At 40.2% G+C, this 19,276-nt stretch overlaps 1 protein-coding gene across 2 annotated transcripts in view; it reads right to left on the bottom strand.

Moving 5' to 3' along the window:
- The window catches only part of LOC140717189 (copine-8-like), a 659,086-nt gene that overhangs the window by 533,733 nt on the left and 106,077 nt on the right, over positions 1 to 19,276 (bottom strand). For both annotated transcript variants that reach the window (XM_073030488.1, XM_073030487.1), the window contains exon 3: positions 13,200 to 13,240. In XM_073030488.1, coding sequence (XP_072886589.1) covers positions 13,200 to 13,240 — 41 coding nt within the window. The remainder of the gene's footprint in view (positions 1 to 13,199; positions 13,241 to 19,276) is intronic.

The following is a 19,276-nucleotide window of genomic DNA, read 5'->3' as shown; positions in this document are numbered from 1 at the left end:
TGAAGATAGTTCTTTTTGACATTGGCCATGCACATGGGGTTATTGTCCTGCTGCAGAATCAAGTTGGAACCGATCAGACACCTCCCTTAGGGTATTGCGTGATGGATGAGAATCTGCCTGTACTTCTCAGCGTTGAGGACTCCATTAATACTGACCAGATCATCAACTCCATTTGCAGAAATGCAGTCCCAAACCTGCAGGGAATGTGCACTGGGCTTCACTGTTCACTCAGCCATGCAGCACACTACACTCCAGCTTTTTGACAGACTGAACGCCTCCTGTACGAACCAAGTAGGTCAAAGTTTGGCTCATCAGTCCAGAGCGCTTGCTGCCATTGTTTAGCAGTCCTTGTGTTTGTGTGCGTAGTTAAGTCCCTTGCCTTTGTTTCCACTTCGGGAGGGGGTGGCTTTTTGGCAGCAACTCTTCCATGAAGACTGCTCTGACAAGACTTCTATGGACTGTAGAGGGGTGTACTTGGGTTTAAGTGGTCTCTATGAGTTCAGAGCTGATAGCAGTGCTGGACATCTTCTGATTTAGAAGGGACATCAGTTTTATGTATCTCTCAACTGCTGCATTCAGTTTCTGGTCCTCAACCTTGCTCATCTCTTTGTGCTTCTTCAGAAGAGCTTGGACATCACATCTTGAAACTCTTGTCTGCCATGAAATTTCTGCTTGGGAAGGACCTTGCTGATGCAGGATGACTATGTTGCACCTTGTTGCTATGCTCACTCTTGCCACGGTGTAAGAATTGATCATTTGAAAGTTAACTTGACATATCTGCCACACCCTCACCTTTTAGTTTGGTTATCCTTTGCCCAATTTGATTCCCTCTACACCCATTTCTATTTCAGTTAACCAGTTTAGTTCATTCAACACATTATGGCATTGATCATTAGCATCTTGTTTGTTACCTTTGTTTAATCATGCACTGGGTTAAAGACCTACAAAATAATCAAGATTTTACTTGAAAAGTGGTCTATTATTTAATGTTAAGTTCTTAAAGGAATACAAACATTACTCTGTAACATTTAATTTTTTTGGAAAATAAATGTTTGAAAATCTAAAATGTTCTCTTTTCTACTGACGTGCTAATGCAGAAGACAAAAAGTAAATATCTAAAACAAAATTTATATGAAAAACCTCGGGTGCCTAAGACCTTTGCACAGAACTGTAATTGCTCGTCATCGAGGGTGGCATGGTAGTGTAGCAGTTAGTGTTATGCTTTACAGTGCCAGCAACCTGGGTTCAGTTCCCAACGCTGTCTGTAAGGAGTTTATATGTTCTCCAAGTAGGCTTCCTTCAGCTACACCAGGTTCCTCACTCAACACAGACACATGCGGATTAGTAGGTTAATTAGTCACACGTGTGCTTTCGGGCAGCATGAGCTCATCGGGATGGAAAGGCAGTTACTCTGCTTTATCACCAAATAAATAAACAAGCATATATTCAAAATAGCTAAATTAAGCCTCACATTAGCAAATTTGCATATGGACATCAAAATAATTGTGCATACATACTGCTCATAGTGTCCGGTATTTAAAGAGGGATCTACCCAAGCAAGTTTTAGCACTTCCTGCCCCCCCCCCCCCCACTCAGTTTTAGCTGCTGAGATTATGAGCACTTTGAACTGAGGGGAAATGTATTACAAAGCTTTGGCCTTCCTGTGCTAACTAATCAAAGGGTAGATCGTGTTACAATTATGTAATATAGCAAACAAAAGGGTGAGTGATCTTCAGAGCCATTACTTAAATTGTATAAATAATGGTCTGAAATTTAAATATCTGTTTGTAGTTGCCAGGGATCAGAGACATTGCCGAAATGGGTTGTGTGGCAATGATTAGATCTGAGGATTAAATGAATAAGATCAGTGAAAAACAGATCCATTTCCAAACGTAAATCATTGAACAAGATGTGACATTAATGGGAGTAACATACACAGTCATATTTTAGCTCGAAGCAATCACTGATAACCATCAGAGTGAAGATGTTCCAGAGTTCATTAATGGTATTAGAGCACTAAGGTGCTGCCACCATTTGAATTATTTTAGGTTTAAATTGTTAAATAAATTTCCTTCTATCATAACCAGTCACTTCCTCAACATGACAAAAAGAGTATCAATAACTGACAGTTTCTGGTAATCATAGGTTTTTAAGCTTGTGAATATTTCACAAAGATTAAGATATTTTTTATTCTATTGAACTTCCCAGGGATTAATGAATATGATCTTAAAATGAGAACTAAACCAATTTTTTTAAACATTGTAAAAATGAAAATCATGCAAGATGGACGAAGTTGATATCAGAATATTATTAACTATGATATTCTGGATGTTCAGAATTTCAACACTGGCAATATGGTTAATGGAAATGAAAATCAGTAAGTATACAGAAAGTAGTGATCAGATGTGCCCCCGTGACATTTCAGCCAAGTTCATACTTAATTCAAAGGATTAAGAAAGCAGAGTACAGTGCCACAGACAACTCTAGATGGGAGCCAACAAAAGTATTTAAAAGTATTACAGATTCTCATCTGACAAATAACAAAGGGTGCTTGGAAAAGGGTAGGATTAGTAATTTCGGAAACAATTTGTATCTATGTTACTTACACTTTATACAGCCACCCCTTGATAATACACAGGTGGCTTAACAAAGAGAATTTTACAACAGATAACTAAACCTCTGCCAGAGGTAGGATCAAATGGAAAAAAAGGGAATTCCAAAACCTAGACAAATCTAGCATTCATTTGAATTCTAGGGTATTATAATGGTAGAGGTCAAGTAAGTTCTTTAAATCGAGGATAAAGAATTTTCAACTGGGGTATTGCAAGAATGGAACTAATGTAAGGTAGTGCACAGAACACTTAGAGTAAGACAAAATAAAGGCAGCTGGATTCTGGATAAACTAAGCTGGAAGATCAAATCTGGAAGACCTACAAGACAATACTGTAATAATCAAGTCTAGAGATAATAAAGACATTGAAAAATATTTTACCAGCAGAAAGTTGACAGAAAATTATGACTTTGTGTGACTTGGGAACAAAGATATTAATTGGGAACACAGTTACTGAGAACCTCAGAATTCCCATAATTTAATTGGCAGAGTAGGCTGAATGGCCTCTTCTTTGCTGCCATCACAACATAGAAATGGGGTTGTATTATTTGTCAAGAAAGAATTGTCAATGATCAATTCGCAGTGTCTGCAAAACACAATACAGCGGATTCTGGTTAATTGGGCCATCGTTTAATCAGTATATTGTAAATGTTAGCTCTGTTCTCTGTGCATGCCTGAGCTGCTGTTTGTTTCTGGCATTTTCTGTTATAAATTTAAACCTTCTTCTTTGATCAGCCGTGTAATGAACTTCTTTCAATTCACATTTGTGTCTCAATCAGTTTATAATCATCATAAACAATAATGTCATGCCACCTATAAAGAGCTTACTAGCTGCAAATCTGGACATCACGACTGTAAATTAAGAATAAATGCAATCTCACACTGAGGAAATCAATCTCAGCTTGATAGGGGACAAAGAAACTGCAGATGCTGGAGTATGGAGCAAAATATTACAGGAGGAACTCAGCACCTCGGGCAGCATCTGTGCAGGGAAATGGACAATAACGTGTCCTGTTCAGATCCTTCACCTGGACTGACAGTTAATACAATGATATGAGGGGAAGAGGTGCAGCAACAGCTGGTGAGTGAATGGTGCATCCAACTAAGGCAGCAAGAGTGGAAACAGAGGGTGGGAAGTGAGGCAAGGACAGAGGATGGAAGCAACTAAATGGCTGCAGATAATTGTATCTGATAGGAAAGAAAAGTAGATAATATTTTCTCTCTTTGCTCTCTCCTCCTAATCCACCTAGTTCCTCCTATGCTGACCCTGGTCCTTACCTTCTATTGCCCATCTTCTATTTTCACTCTTCCCTTGCAAACACTCTTGCTCCACTTGGTTATCACGCCTCCATCTTTCAGTGCAAATAAACTGTCTCAACCTGACAGATCGGCTGTCCACTTCTCTCCACAGATGCTGCCTGACCCACTGAGTTACTCTCTAGAGGTTTTCTTTTGTACAGTTTGATAGGATCAATAAGATATTTTAAGCTGTTTATGTGCTGAATGAAATCTGTACGTTTGCAAACAATTTAGAGTTGTGCAATTTCTTGGCAGTGTAAAGAATTTTACGGACAAAACAAAAGTCAGTTCACACAGCTTCAGTCCCTTTTCTTCCCTCCATTAGTACAGCAGCTAGCAAAGGTGCTGTCTCACAGCTCCAGTGACCCAGACTCAATCCTGAACTCCAGTGCTGTACGAAATTTGCACATTCTCTTTGAGGTAGAACAATTTACCTCTGGTGGTTCAGTTTCCTCCTACAACTCAAAAATGGACATTTGTCAGGTCACTTGTCTGCTGTAAATTGCCTATAGGGAGTTTATGAATGGTAGAACCTACAATAGGGTGGTGAGGTGGAGATATGTCCCTACCAAAGGAGGTATAAGGCACTCCTTACCTCTGCTAGCCTGCAGGTCATCCTTGGACAGGGTGTAGCATGTACATAGCCCACTTGCCCTCCCCGCTAGATCAGGGCAATGTGAAGCGATGGGGGCAAGTGGTGGATGGTTATCTGAACAGCTGGCGTACATCACAAGTCCTGGTTATGTGACCACTGACGTCAGGCAGACAATCTCTGAAGAGCATTGATAATGGCTGGGGTCTTACAACCAGTAAAGACACTGCCCAGAAGAAGGCAATGGCAATCCATTCCTGTAGAAAAATTTGCCAAGAACAATCATGGTCGAGGATAGATCATGATTGTCCATGTCATACAGCATGGCACATAATGAACAGATGAGAATCTATGATGGGCGGGGGAGGGAGTTGATGGGAAGGTGGGAAAAGTAAAATAGGTTTCTCTTTTCTCCTCCCTTTTTCCCCCACAGTCTTTTGTTCTCTCCTATCAGATCCCTTCTTCAGCCCTTTGCCTCTTCCACAATAATTCCCAGATTCTCATATCATTCCCCCCCACCCACATTCTTGCCTTTCCCCTCTTAGTTGTATTCACTTATCACCCACCAGCTATGTTCTTTTACCTCTTCCCACCCTTTTACTCTGGCTTCTGCCTTTTTTCTTTCCAGTCCTGATGAAGAGACTCAGCCCAAAACAGTGTTTATTTCTGCTGAGATCTTCCAGCATAATGTGTCTTGCTCCAAATTTTCAGCATCAGCAGTCTCTCATGTCTGCATTTCTGTAAATATATTTTTTAGAAAAGCGCTCTTAATTTCATTTACTAGTTGTTATCCTGTACCTTGTTAAGTTACTGAAATAGACACTGAAACAAGGTGTCAGAAGTGTTGCTTAAGGAAGCATTGGAACTTGGACACCACTACCAAATCCCAAAAGCCAGGCAAGAGACCTCCCAGCTGTTAATTTATGGGAAGTATGCCAAAGGCACAGCAAACTGCGTCATTCCAACATTGAAAGGTACATTATAGAATCAAACAAAATGCCTAAAGCTTTGCATTTCCTGGACAGCAACTTGCCATAAAGAATGGAATTAACAAAAGGAAGGTCTTTTACTGAGTCAAGTCAAAAGTATTGCCATTTATCTATTTACATGTAAACCACCAAACAAGAAAATGTTTCTCTGGACCAGGGTGTGAACACAGTAGTACACTTAACACACATGTAACACACAATAACTTTGGAAAGTAAGAATTAAATCTGCAAATGAATTACACAAAGATAAACAAGGTAAAGTGCTCCCGTAAAATTCAGTTAAGATGGTGGGGCGGGAAGACTTGGTCGTGTCAATCTCTTCAGGAAGTGGATGTGCTGCTGTGCATTCTTATTCAAGGAAGTGATATTGAGAGACCAGGAGAGATCATCCATGATGTGAACTCCCAGGAACTTGGTGCCCTTAACTCTCTCAATGGAGGAGCCACGTATTCACAGAGGGGTATGGGTCGTCAGCAGCTTCTTGAAGTCCACAGTGATTTCCTTTGTCTTCTCCACGTTCAGACATCAGTCCACAGCCCTTCCACTTCTTCCATGTGCTCCAACTCATCATGAACTCCTTGTTGATGAGGCCAACCACTGTCGTGTCATCCATAAACGTGATGACACGGTTTGAGCTGGATCCTGTGACACAGTCATGTGTCAGCAGTGTGAACAGCAGCGGGCTGAGCACACAGCCCAGGGGAGCACCTGTGCTCAGCGTAACGGGACTAGAGACATGGTTGCCTCCACAGACTGACTGTGGCCCTTCTGTTAAGAACTCCAGGATCCAGTTACAGAGGGAGGCATTAAGAGCCAGCAAGGACAGTTTCTCCACCAGCTTCTGAGGTATGATGATGTTAAACATCGAAATGAAGTCAATAAAGAGCAAACTGGCCACATTTTCCAGGTGGATCAAGGCAGAGTGGAGGGCAGTGGCTGTGGCATAGTCAATGGATTGATTCCAGCAATAAGCAAACTTGAAAGGGTCCAATGTACCCTGGAGAAAGGCTTTAATGTGCTCTTGACCTGCCGCTCAAAGCATTTCATAACGGCTGATGTTAATGCCACAGGACTCCAATCATTTAGGCAGGTTACTGTCACCTTCTTTGGCACTGGAATGATGGTTGCAATCTTGAAAACTAAGAGGACCATAACCATATAACCATATAACATTCACAGCACGGAAACAGGCCATTCCGGCCCTCCTAGTCCGTGCCGAACTCTTAATCTCACCTAGTCCCACCTACCCACACTCAGCCCATAACCCTCCACTCCTTTCCTGTCCATATACCTATCCAATTTTACCTTAAATGACACAACTGAACTGGCCTCTACTACTGCTACAGGAAGCTCATTCCACACAGCTATCACTCTCTGAGTAAAGAAATACCCCCTCGTGTTTCCCTTAAACTTTTGCCCCCTAACTCTCAAATCATGTCCTCTCGTTTGAATCTCCCCTACTCTCAATGGAAACAGCCTATTCACATCAACTCTATCTATCCCTCTCAAAATTTTAAATACCTCGATCAAATCCCCCCTCAACCTTCTACGCTCCAATGAATAGAGACCTAACTTGTTCAACCTTTCTCTGTAACTTAAGTGCTGAAACCCAGGTAACATCCTAGTAAATCGTCTCTGCACTCTCTCTAATTTATTGATATCTTTCCTATAATTCGGTGACCAGAACTGTACACAATATTCCAAATTTGGCCTTACCAATGCCTTGTACAATTTTAACATTACATCCCAACTTCTGTACTCAATGCTCTGATTTATAAAGGCCAGCGTTCCAAAAGCCTTCTTCACCACCCTATCTACATGAGACTCCACCTTCAGGGAACTATGCACTGTTATTCCTAGATCTCTCTGTTCCACTGCATTCCTCAAGGCCCTACCATTTACCCTGTATGTTCTATTTGGATTATTCCTGCCAAAATGTAGAACCTCACACTTCTCAGCATTAAACTCCATCTGCCAATGTTCAGCCCATTCTTCTAACCGGCATAAATCTCCCTGCAAGCTTTGAAAACCCACCTCATTATCCACAACACCTCCTACCTTAGTATCATCGGCATACTTACTAATCCAATTTACCACCCCATCATCCAGATCATTTATGTATATTACAAACAACATTGGGCCCAAAACAGATCCCTGAGGCACCCCGCTAGTCACCGGCCTCCATCCCGATAAACAATTATCCACCACTACTCTCTGGCATCTCCCATCTAGCCACTGCTGAATCCATTTTATTACTCCAGCATTAATACCTAACGACTGAATCTTCTTAACTAACCTTCCATGTGGAACTTTGTCAAAGGCCTTGCTGAAGTCCATATAGACTACATCCACTGCCTTACCCTCATCAACATTCCTTGTAACTTCTTCAAAAAATTCAATAAGGTTTGTCAAACATGACCTTCCATGCACAAATCCATGCTGGCTACTCCTAATCAGATCCTGTCTATCCAGATAATTATAAATACTATCTCTAAGAATACTTTCCATTAATTTACCCACCACTGATGTCAAACTGACAGGTCTATAATTGCCAGGCTTACTTCTAGAACCCTTTTTAAACAATGGAACCACATGAGCAATACGCCAATCCTCCGGCACAATCCCCGTTTCTAATAACATCTGAAAGATCTCCGTCAGAGCTCCTGCTATCTCTACACAAACTTCCCTCAAGGTCCTGGGGAATATCCTGTCAGGACCCGGAGATTTATACACTTTTAAATTTCTTAAAAGCGCCAGTACTTCCACCTCTTTAATTGTCATAGGTTCCATAACTTCCTTACTTGTTTCCCACACCTTACCCAATTCAATATCCTTCTCCTTAGTGAATACCGAAGAGAAGAAATTGTTCAAAATCTCTCCCATCTCCCTCGGCTCCACACATAGCTGACCACCCTGATTCTCTAAGGGACCAATTTTATCCCTCACTATCCTGTTGCTTTTAATATAACTGTAGAAACCTTTTGGATTTACTTCCACCTTATTTGCCAAACCAAACTCATATCTTCTTTTAGCTTTTCTAATCTCTTTCTTAAGATTCCTTTTACATTCTTTATATTCCTCGAGCAATTCCTTTACTCCATGCTGCCTATATCTATTGTAGACATCCCTCTTTTTCCGAACCAAGTTTCTAATATCCCTTGAAAACCATGGCGCTTTCAAACCTTTAACCTTTCCTTTCAACCTAACAGGAACATAAAGATTCTGTACCCTCATAATTTCATCCTTAAATGACCTCCATTTCTCTATTACATCCTTCCCATAAAACAACTTGACCCAATCCACTCTCTCTAAATCCCTGCGCATCTCCTCAAAGTTAGCCTTTCTCCAATCAAAAATCTCAACTCTTGGTCTAGTCCTGTCCTTCTCCATAATTATATTGAAGCTAATGCTATTGTGATCACTGGACCCAAAGTGCTCCCCAACACATACATCTGTCAGCTGACCTATCACATTCCCTAACAGGAGATCCAACACTGCCCCATCTCTAGTCAGTACTTCTATATATTGTTGCAAAAAACTATCCTGCACACATTTCACAAACTCTAAACCATCCAGCCCTTTTACAGAATGAGCTTCCCAATCTATGTATGGAAAATTAAAATCTCCCACAATCACCACCTTGTGTTTACTACAAATATCTGCTATCTCCTTACACATTTGCTCTTCCAACTCACGCTCCCCATTAGGTGGCCTATAATACACTCCTAACAGTGTTACTACACCTTTCCCATTCCTCAATTCCACCCAAATAGCCTCCCTAGAGGAGCTCTCTAATCTATCCTTCCAAAGCACCGCCATAAGATTTTCTCGGACAAGCAATGCAACACCTCCTCCTCTGGCCCCTCCTACTCTATCACACCTGAAGCAACTAAATCCAGGAATATTTAGTTGCCAATCACACCCTTCCTGCAACCATGTTTCACTAATAGCTACCACATCATAATTCCAGGTATCAATCCACGCTTTAAGCTCATCCACCTTTCTTACAATGCTCCTAGCATTAAAATAGATACATTTAAGATACTCTCCTCCTCCTCCTCAAGGAGTCCTCAATGGACTCTTCCAGGGAGATGTTGAAATATCCGTCAGCACCTCAGTTGGCTGGGTTGTGCAGTACTACAGATCCCGGCCTGGTATGTTATCAGGCCCCACAGCTTTGCATGGTTTGACCCTGGCCAGGGTCTTTCTCACCTCAGCTTTAACCAGATGGAGTGTCTGCTCCCTTGCGAGGGAGGGGTGTCTTCCTTGCCAGCACTTTGTTCTGTGCATCAAACCAGGCATAAAAAACATTCAGCCTGTCAGAGAGAAAGGCTCGTAATAGCAGACAAACGAGAACAAATAAAAGTCATCACTATATCTTGTGAGTTACAAGGGCAAGAAAACTGCATCATACTATAAAATTCTCATGTAGAACTCTGGAGAGTGCATCACATGCATTCTAAACACATTGCATCAGCTGCATAAATGAAAGAGCTGGCTAGGACCTTGGAGAACCTTTCAATATCTCCTGAATAGAGAAAACATTTTTTGTAGATAACTGAATACAACTGCTTCCCCCCCCCCCCCTTTACAAAGGTAGAGCGTTTCTATGAAACCTTTCTTAAGCCGAAATGGCATAAAGCGAAGAACCATTAATTTATATGGGAAAAATTTTCGTAAAAGTGGAAATCCTCTTTGTAATAGGAAAACAGGTTACTAATGTAGGTCTTTTGTAAAAGTGAAATGGCGTAAGCAAACATTTGTAAGGCAGGGGAAACCTGAACCTCATATCCACAAAACGGTTATCAGAAAATAGATTATTTGTGGAATGTAGGTGTCTGTCCTATGTGCAACAGAAAAGTGCATGTGAACATGCCAGGCTAAAAAATGTTGCATGAACAACAGAAGGAAGTACTTGCAGTCATGTTGTAGGCAAAATGCAGGAAGGCTTAGATTTTGCCACAAACTACAGCAGGAAGACTCAAATAGAACACAGAACAGTACAGACCCTTCAGCCCACAATGTAATGCCAAATGATGCAAGCATTCAGCAACATAAGTGACTGAAGAAGAAAGAAATAAAGTGTGAATGAGGTCGAATGGAGAATCACTTCCACAAATGGTGCTGAATGAAGAGGACATCCCAAGACGATGGAGTGGATGAGGAGAGCCAAGCAGTGACAAGCACAAGATAAGATTCAAAATACCATTTGGTCACAATGTACCACGTGCCAAATGAAACCTTTTCTCTGCAAGCTACACCCACTAGATATAGCAACACTGAGATTTCAGTGCAAGAGCAACCAGTAACATTCAATTCAACTAAGCAGTGATCTGTATTGCCCCCTGGAAACAAACCATCATTTGCAAGGTATTACAGTCATAACCAATAAGTCATGTGCTGTTTACACACAAGACTACACTGAAGCTCTTTGGAGGCCGTGAACCCAAAGATCCATGAGAGCTCTGATCTGAAGCTCATCCAAGCAGCCCAGAAAGCTATCACATATTCTTTGGAACTAGTACACTACAACAGATGGGCTTGATAGATACACCATGCCAGGATCGTGAGCACTGCTCCGAAACATGGAATAACCTCAACAGCACGACTGACAGATACCCATGCAAGTGTTTTCATAAAACCAAAAATGAAAAATCTTGCAGAAAGACAAAAAAATGAAATCAAAAGACAGGCACAATACTACAACCAATATTTCTAAGAGAAGCCACTAGGAGAGTTGGAGACATGGGAGGAAAGGACAACATTAGACTGTCATCAGACATAGCTAAAGATAGGGTTGACTTGACACGAACCACATCCCAGATTATACAAGGACATGACATATCAGTGATAAAGATGTATTCTGAGCAACATCGTATTAGTTAATTAATGCTAGGATGGTAATTAGTGACGCACATCAGAATTTCCAACCTATATTTTTATATAGTCCGCTTAAGAAAAAAATAAATTATCAAAGTGAAAGTACAATTTATTTTCAAAGTATGTTTGTTACCATATGCTACTCTGAGATTCATCATTTTTACAGAAAATGAAGAAATGCAATAAAATGTATGAAAATCTATGCATAAACAAAGACTGATAAACAGCTCATGTATAAATGAGGACAAATAGTGTAAATAAGAAATTAATAATACTGAGAACATGAGTTGTAGAATCCTCGAAAGTGAGCCTGTAGGATATAGAATCAGTTCAGAGTTGTGGTGAATGAAGTTTTATCCACGTTGATTCCTTAACCTGGTGGTCTGAGATCTAAGGCTCCTGTACCTCCTTATGGATGGTAGTAGTGAGAAGAGGGAATGGCCTGGATGGCAGAGGTCCTTGATGGTGGATGCTGTTTACTTGTGGCAGCACTCCATATAAATGTGCTCAAAGGTCAATATTCAAAACTGAATAGGCAATTAAACTTTCTCAATATTTCTCTTTGCTGAAACAGCTCTTTATCATAAATCAAGTGAAACACTAAACAAGAAGAATGCATTGATTCAAATCTTCATTTTTTTCCCTACATAACCATAAGCAGATTCAAATATGACTCATAGCATGAAAGAACACAAGTGCTACTGTTTAGATTTCAATTTAAAGGTTTTCAGAAGCCAGTTTTCAAAGTTGCCTCAGCAAGCTTCAAAGCCAAAGAATGAATTGGAAATTAGGGGAGGTGGAGAAATTTTAACATTTTAGACAGTAAGGGAATTTGTTTATGCACAGGTAAATATGCAGAATTGAGCATCACTTGTATTTATATAAACCATGCGTCCACCAGTTGCAATAAAACTGAAAATACCAACTGAGGCTTACTTCCCTCCTTTGCATTGGATTCTGACAACTTATCTCTTGGCTGACAAAATGGGGTCATATTGCTAAAGGTTTGTTTAGTCATGAAATTTGGGTGGCGGGGTGGGGAAGCTTCTCTACCAAAGGAGGTGCAAACCACTCCTTCCCTCCGCTAGAATGCGGATCAACTTTGGACAAGGTGGAGCGCCTAATTAGCCACCCAATCAGGGTTATGTGAAACCATGGGAGGAGGTGGTGGATGGTCGTATGAGTAGCTGGTTCACATCAGAAGTTCTGGTTATACAACCATTGATGCCAGGCAGAAGAGTATTGATAATGGCTGGGGTCAAACATCTTGTAAAGACACTGCCCAGAAGAAGGTAATGTCAAACCACTCCTGTACAAAAATTTGTCAAGAACAATCATGGTTATAGACCATGAATGGCTGTGTCATATGACACAGCGTATAATAATGATGATAATGAGTCATGAAATGTTTGGTTCATCTGTGAGATAATTTTTCTCCATTGTATTTTTTTTGTAATTGATTTTTTTTCTCTGATGGAGATAATTATATAAAGACTACTTAAAATTTCTTCTATAGTACTTCGGAATTTCCTAATTTTGGAAACTTAGGAAACCTTATATTACGCAGTTTTTCAGTTTCTGCAAGGAGAATGAACAATATTGTCCCTCATTCTGTTTTCTCCATCTTGCCACCATCATCTCATAACTTGTACAATTCCCAAATACAGAGCATCTTCCCTGCCCTGGCTTATCAATACAACCACAACTGAGAGAATTTGTCAACTCAGGCAAACTATTTGACCAATCCTGAGTGCATAAACAATATTTCTCATATTCATTCAAAGGCACTCTTACTACGAATCATAAGAATAAGGATCTCAGTACTCACATGGGTCAGATTTTGAGAATGTATCTTTATCCAGTAGATTCCTGTAGAAAATAAAAATCAGATCACATTAACTGGAAAACAGTCAAGCCTAAAATTACAGATTGCGGTGAAAAATTGGTTTTCCTAGCACCAAGACTGTTAAATTTCTATTGAGTGTGATATTACGTACTTCTCATCAACTTACACAAAACCAATTATTTGCAGGGAATCATAATTTGGCAAACTGAATTCTGAATATTTTCTTTAAAGTTGTTCTGCAAAGCACTGTCGTTCTCCCTCCACTTCACCCTTTTAGATTTCCCCTAGATACGTACACAAACACCTTGGTTCTTGACCTCTAGAATGTCACAGTGTCCAGTTGAGGATTAATAAGTACAGAGGTGTGGTCCAAATCAATTTATCCTTAGAATTCTTTTCCATCCTGATAAATATGCTAAATGATTATTTCATGATTGGAAGCTCACCATGATGAAACCACCATTTTACTTTGTATGCATCAAAATAAATCCCCACATGCAATGCAGACAAATGAAAGAGTTGGAAACTATAGCCACACTTGATATAAATTACATAATCTAAAAAGTCCAGTTCTATTACTGAGAATAGCTGAAATATTCCTAGTCTTGTAACCTTATGATGCATTTCTGATTCTAAAGAAGCTGAGTGAGAAAAATTAACAAGGAAGGCCTTGTAACTGACTAAGCCGCACTTTTTCATCTGTAACTAAATGGAAATATGAGGAATCATCTGTCCATATTTAGAAACAGTCGGCTGCTAGTGTCTTGGACAAGAAGTTATGAAGTTATACACACAAAATGCTACAGCAACTCAGCAGGTCAGGCAGCATCTATGGAAAAGTGTCAACAGTTAGCACTTTGGGCCGAGACGCTTTTTCAGGACTCAGAAGGAAGGGGGAAGAGGTCAAAATAAAAAGGTAGGTGCAGGGGAGGGAGGCCAACTGGAAGATAATAAGTGAAGCTATGTGGGTGGGAAAGGTCAAGGGCTGGAGAAGACAGAATCTGATAGGGGAGAAGAGGGGACAATAGGAGAAAAAGGAGGAAGGGGACCTGGGGGAAGTAATAGGCAGGTGGAGAAGTAAAAAAAATCAGACTGGGGAATAGATGAAAGGTGGGGGGGGGGGGGGTGTTCACTGAAAGGAGAAATCAATATTCATACCACCAGGTTGAAGAGTACCCAGGCATAATACAAGGGGTTGTTCTTCATCCTAAGGGTGGCCTCATCTTGGCACAAGAGATGGCCATGGATCAACACGTTGGAAAAGGAACAACAAATTTGCAACACCAAATTTACCACATGCCAGAATGTAATTACAGTACAATGCACCACAGGTGACATGACAGTGAAACCTATGAATTAAGTGAGTGTTTTAAATGTATTAATACATAACCCAACTGAAAGATAATAAAAACCCACCTCTGCCTTAATGTCAATGTTCCTCAGATAGTCAATTCAGATTTCAAGCACCATAATTCTATGAACCCATTTAAAAAATATAGCATGACTCACTCAAATGTAATGGGATTTTTAAGAATTGAGTACTAATTAAAATGAACATATTTTTAACATGATTCCTGTTTCTTTTGAATGACTTGAGCAGAAGAATATGATAGAATATTAAATAGAATAAGGAAGACAATACTTAACAAACTTGCTTTAATTTTAACACATTTTGGAAACTGATAAAATAACATTAAGATAATCTTGTTATATTTCTCGTCCCGAATTAACCAATGCAAGGTCTGCTTTTTAAGAGTTATTGATTGTAACTTCTCAAGCATGTATGAAATTGATGCATTACTTATAATTAATTTTATTCTTAATCCACTTTCACAGAATTATTTATTTACTCTTAAAATGATCAGTTCCCATAAAAGTGTCTATTTACAAATCTGATTATAGTCAGTGCAACTACCAAAGCTTTAAAACATGAATGACCCCTTCCTCACAACACCCCCTTTTGCAACTCAACCCACACCCAACCAGAGATGCCACTTGACCCATTAAGTTCCTCAGCAGGTCATTTGCCACTTCAGATTTCAGCAGCTGCAGTCATTTGTGTCTTCCATCAATGGATCCCAAGAGTGAGAACACCCAGCACTGAGCAAAAGACTTAAATATCTGTCCTGGACTCATACCTTCTGTAGGCAAATGACCAAATTGTCCCATTCAAGTTAATGCAAAACTGTGATCTCAGAGTAACTTTAGCAGGCCACTTAAGTAATTACCGTAGTTCAGATGTAGTTAATTTTCAATATTACTGCTCTCAAGTAATAAGCAGAAATGCTGCAAGCTTTCAATGTGTCAACGAACATCCGTGGAAGAAAAGGGAAGCTGAGAACCTTGCAGTTCAATAACTCAAGATCAGATAGTCTGGAACATTAACTTTGCAAACACGGGGAGATCTGCAGATGCTGGAAATTCAAGCAACACACACAAAATGCTGCTGGACCGCAGCAGGCCAGAACTGACGAAGGATCTCGGCCCAAAACATCGACTGTACTTCTTCCTATAGATGCTGCCCGGCCTGCTGCGTTCCACCAGCATTTTGTGTGTGAAACATTAACTTTGTCGCTTTTACCTGTAGTTCAGGTTACCAGCACATGCAGATTTATTTTTTTTTAATTTCATTTTCCAATTAGTGTTCCTAGCCGGAGATGTTTCAATTTGTCTCAAGACTAAAGATGAAGGAGAAAATACAGTTTCAATCCTTCCTATTGGTAGTTATTCAAATACACCTACTAAATATAAGCCAGTGGCCCTGGTTATGATGAGTTTAATAAACTGCAAACAGGTCAAATGACCTCATGAATAGTTCGTGTTTTACCACCATCGGTTAGACAAGATGGCTACTTCTGAAGAGGATGCAAAGGATAATCCGGATGAAAGAATAGCAAAAAGAAAAAGTGTTCTTCGAATGTCTTATCACATATTTTACGTAAATATTTATACTTAGGATTTGTCAAGCATCAAATCCTCATCATTAATTACAAATGAGCATCGCTTCATTATAAACAACATGCTTTTTCCGCTTGGTAAACAAGTCAGCATATGGCTTCTCGCGCTAAAAGTGCCAATTTATGCTTAATTGCATTAAGTTATTACCCCTCAACCATCAGGCTCCTAAACCAGAGAAGATAACTTTACTCACTCCAACACTGAAATGAACACATAATTTATGGACTAATATTTAAGAACTAGTGTTTTTGATATTTATTGCTTGCTTATTTATTTATTAATTATTTTCTTTTCGAGTCATAGTTACAGAGTCTTTAAAAAGTAAAGAATAGAAACAGGCCCTTCAGCCCATCTTGTCTGTGCTGAACCACTTAAATTGCCTATTCTCATGGACCTGTACAGGGACCATAGCTTTCTACACCCCTACCATCCATATACCTATCCAAACGTCTCTTAAACACTGAAATCAAGTGCCCATGCACCACTTGCGCTTACAGCTTATTCCACACTCTCATGACCCTCTAAGTGAAGAAGTTTCACCTCGTGTGCCCCTTAAACTTTTTGCCTTTCACCCTTAACCTCTAGTGGTAGTCCCACACAACCTCAACGGAAAAACTCTGCTTGCATTTACCTTATCTATACTTCTCAGAATTTTGTATACCTCTGCCAGATCTCTCCTCTTTTAGTATCTGCATAGTCTGTTGTCATTTTGCACATTGTTTATCACTCTGGCATGTGCAGTTTCTCATTGATTCTGTTGTGTTTTGTATTTACTGTGAATGCTGCAAGAAAATGAATCTCAGGGTAGTATATGGTGACATGTACTGCATGCTCCTTGATATTAAATTTACTTTGAATTTTGAGTTTAGCACTGTTCTGTTGTGACCCAACATCTCTGAGAAGCATATTTTACACTGATGAATCTCAGAAAGAGAACTATGCAGTTTCTGTTGAGGGAAAGCACACAGGTCATCTGACTAGATTGGAATTATCTCTGTTTTTCCAAGATGGAAAAAAAACAGTAATTAGTCATGACATCCATTCCTCATTTCCTCAAACTAATAGTTGGAACTAGACAATGGGGTGAACCGTTGGGGCACCCTTTGAGAGAATTGAAATAGAGCTGCCCTGCCCTTTTGCTCCACTTGGTGTCGCTGCTGAGGCTGGCTGTGCGCATGCGTTGTGGTGTCGCGTCGCGATTTCCACGATGGTGGATCAGATCTCGGGTGAAAGCGGGGCTTTTGATTTTGGCAAATGAGTGACTTTAAAACAATATATAACCCTGAACTTTGTCTGCATTCTGTAAGGTAGCACATGTTAAATTGATTTAGCCCAAAAAAGTGCCGCTGTAATGCACCGTTTGCGCTAATTGGAGGTCCCAAACAGACAGATAGAGCATGAGAGTTTTAGTAGTATATAGATGTTGTACTTTGTTAAAGCTTCAGGCCTTTATTAATGGTTTGCATTTTCCACATTCCAAAATATTATTTGGTATTTAACATATCAATAAATCCTGGTCCACTCTCGTCCAGTCGCTGAAATTAATCCAAACCCAAGTGTAAATTGATTGATCTCTAAGTAGATTAATCCACTTAATGTGTTTCCACATGAGTTTGTGCTTCTCCTTCTGAACAGAGTATTCATTCTGATAAAAAATATGCTCTAACATTTCATCAGGAGAGAAACCCAACTGGCATTAATCTTCTCCATTCCTTCCCTGCTGATCATGTCAGTCAGCCAATCAGGTCACCTGTTACGCCGCTGATGTTTAGGGCAGCAATGAGGGTCCTCCATCTCTGGTGGTGTTCAGGGCTTCCTTCATTGGTCAGTGGGCTCCTCTTGGTTTTCACTACTTTCAGTCATTCATATCCCGTGTGGAGACTCATGAATACTGTCACACTCACATGTAGGATTCTTCATTGCTGTTTCCGTAACAATTTTGCTTACCAGTCAGGGTTGTTATCCCTGAACTGACCCCCCCCCCCCCCCCCCCAAATCCAGAGGATTAGTGGACCACTCTTATTCTGTCCTCTACCCTTTGCCCTGTTTGGCATGGGTGACCCTACCAAGATCATAAAGCCCTGACTCCAGCCAACATAGCTCTTGGATCATTGAGGCACGCAAGCCTCCAAACCATGATAAGGTTGTGGTCCTCTTGAAGGATTCTGATCATGACTGACATGTAGCTTATTTCTTTTCCATCCTTACACAAAATCACCGAGAAAGAACAGCTTGTCTCCCTTTAGAATTGGAGCCAAAGCTGTTTCAAGTTTGGTGTAGTAGTCCTAAACCTCATACATGGCTTCTAGAGTTGGGTTTTATAATGACCATAATGTATTGGTCTGTATTAGAGTTAGCTGGATGACCATGAGGCATTCATCTGTGCCATGGGGGTTGTGGGGAGAGCTAGCTTACTGTGACACTAGAACATCCAATTCATGACAGTAAAGCCCACACTTTGTAAAATATTGTTGGGACATTTTCTGGAGTTATGGAGCATACCAAATATTAATGTCAACAGCAACTGGTCTTCAGATCTGAATATTGTTTGTGGGTGGAGTTAAAATGCAGCTCAGAACACTGGTGTTCCTAGAGCTGCAGTTTGGGGTTGATTGCAAATCAGGAAACTCCTCATTGATCTGAGATGCCTGCGTATACATGAATGAAACTCAAAGACAGTGGTGACTAACATTTACTTTGGGTGTCTGGAGTGTTGGTGTCAAGATCTAGGTGTCTGAAAATTATTTGTAATTCAAAGGAAGCATTGTAGGTACATTGTAACTGTAGAATTATCCTCCCATGGTTTTGATCTTTAGCATACAAAAATGTCATTTAATATTGGCTCAGGGAACCTCTTTTTCCAAGACGGATACCTACTTTCTTGGCTGAATAAAGACTTCGATATTCACCTACTTCAGTGTCCCTCCAGTAACTTTGTTCACAGTCACAACAGATGTTCGTCTCTGGTTTGTTCCTCCGGAAGGTGTACCCATTACATTGTAATTTGAACCAGGCATCTCCTATACATCAAGTCTCATTCAAAGGGGTAATGTCTGTGCCACAGCCTCCTGAAGGTATTTCATGCTTGAAAAAAAATTACC

The sequence above is a fragment of the Hemitrygon akajei genome, chromosome 27 (assembly GCF_048418815.1).
Source record: "Hemitrygon akajei chromosome 27, sHemAka1.3, whole genome shotgun sequence".
Taxonomy (NCBI): Eukaryota; Metazoa; Chordata; class Chondrichthyes; order Myliobatiformes; family Dasyatidae; genus Hemitrygon; species Hemitrygon akajei.
This window is presented reverse-complemented; position numbering and strand designations above follow the sequence as displayed.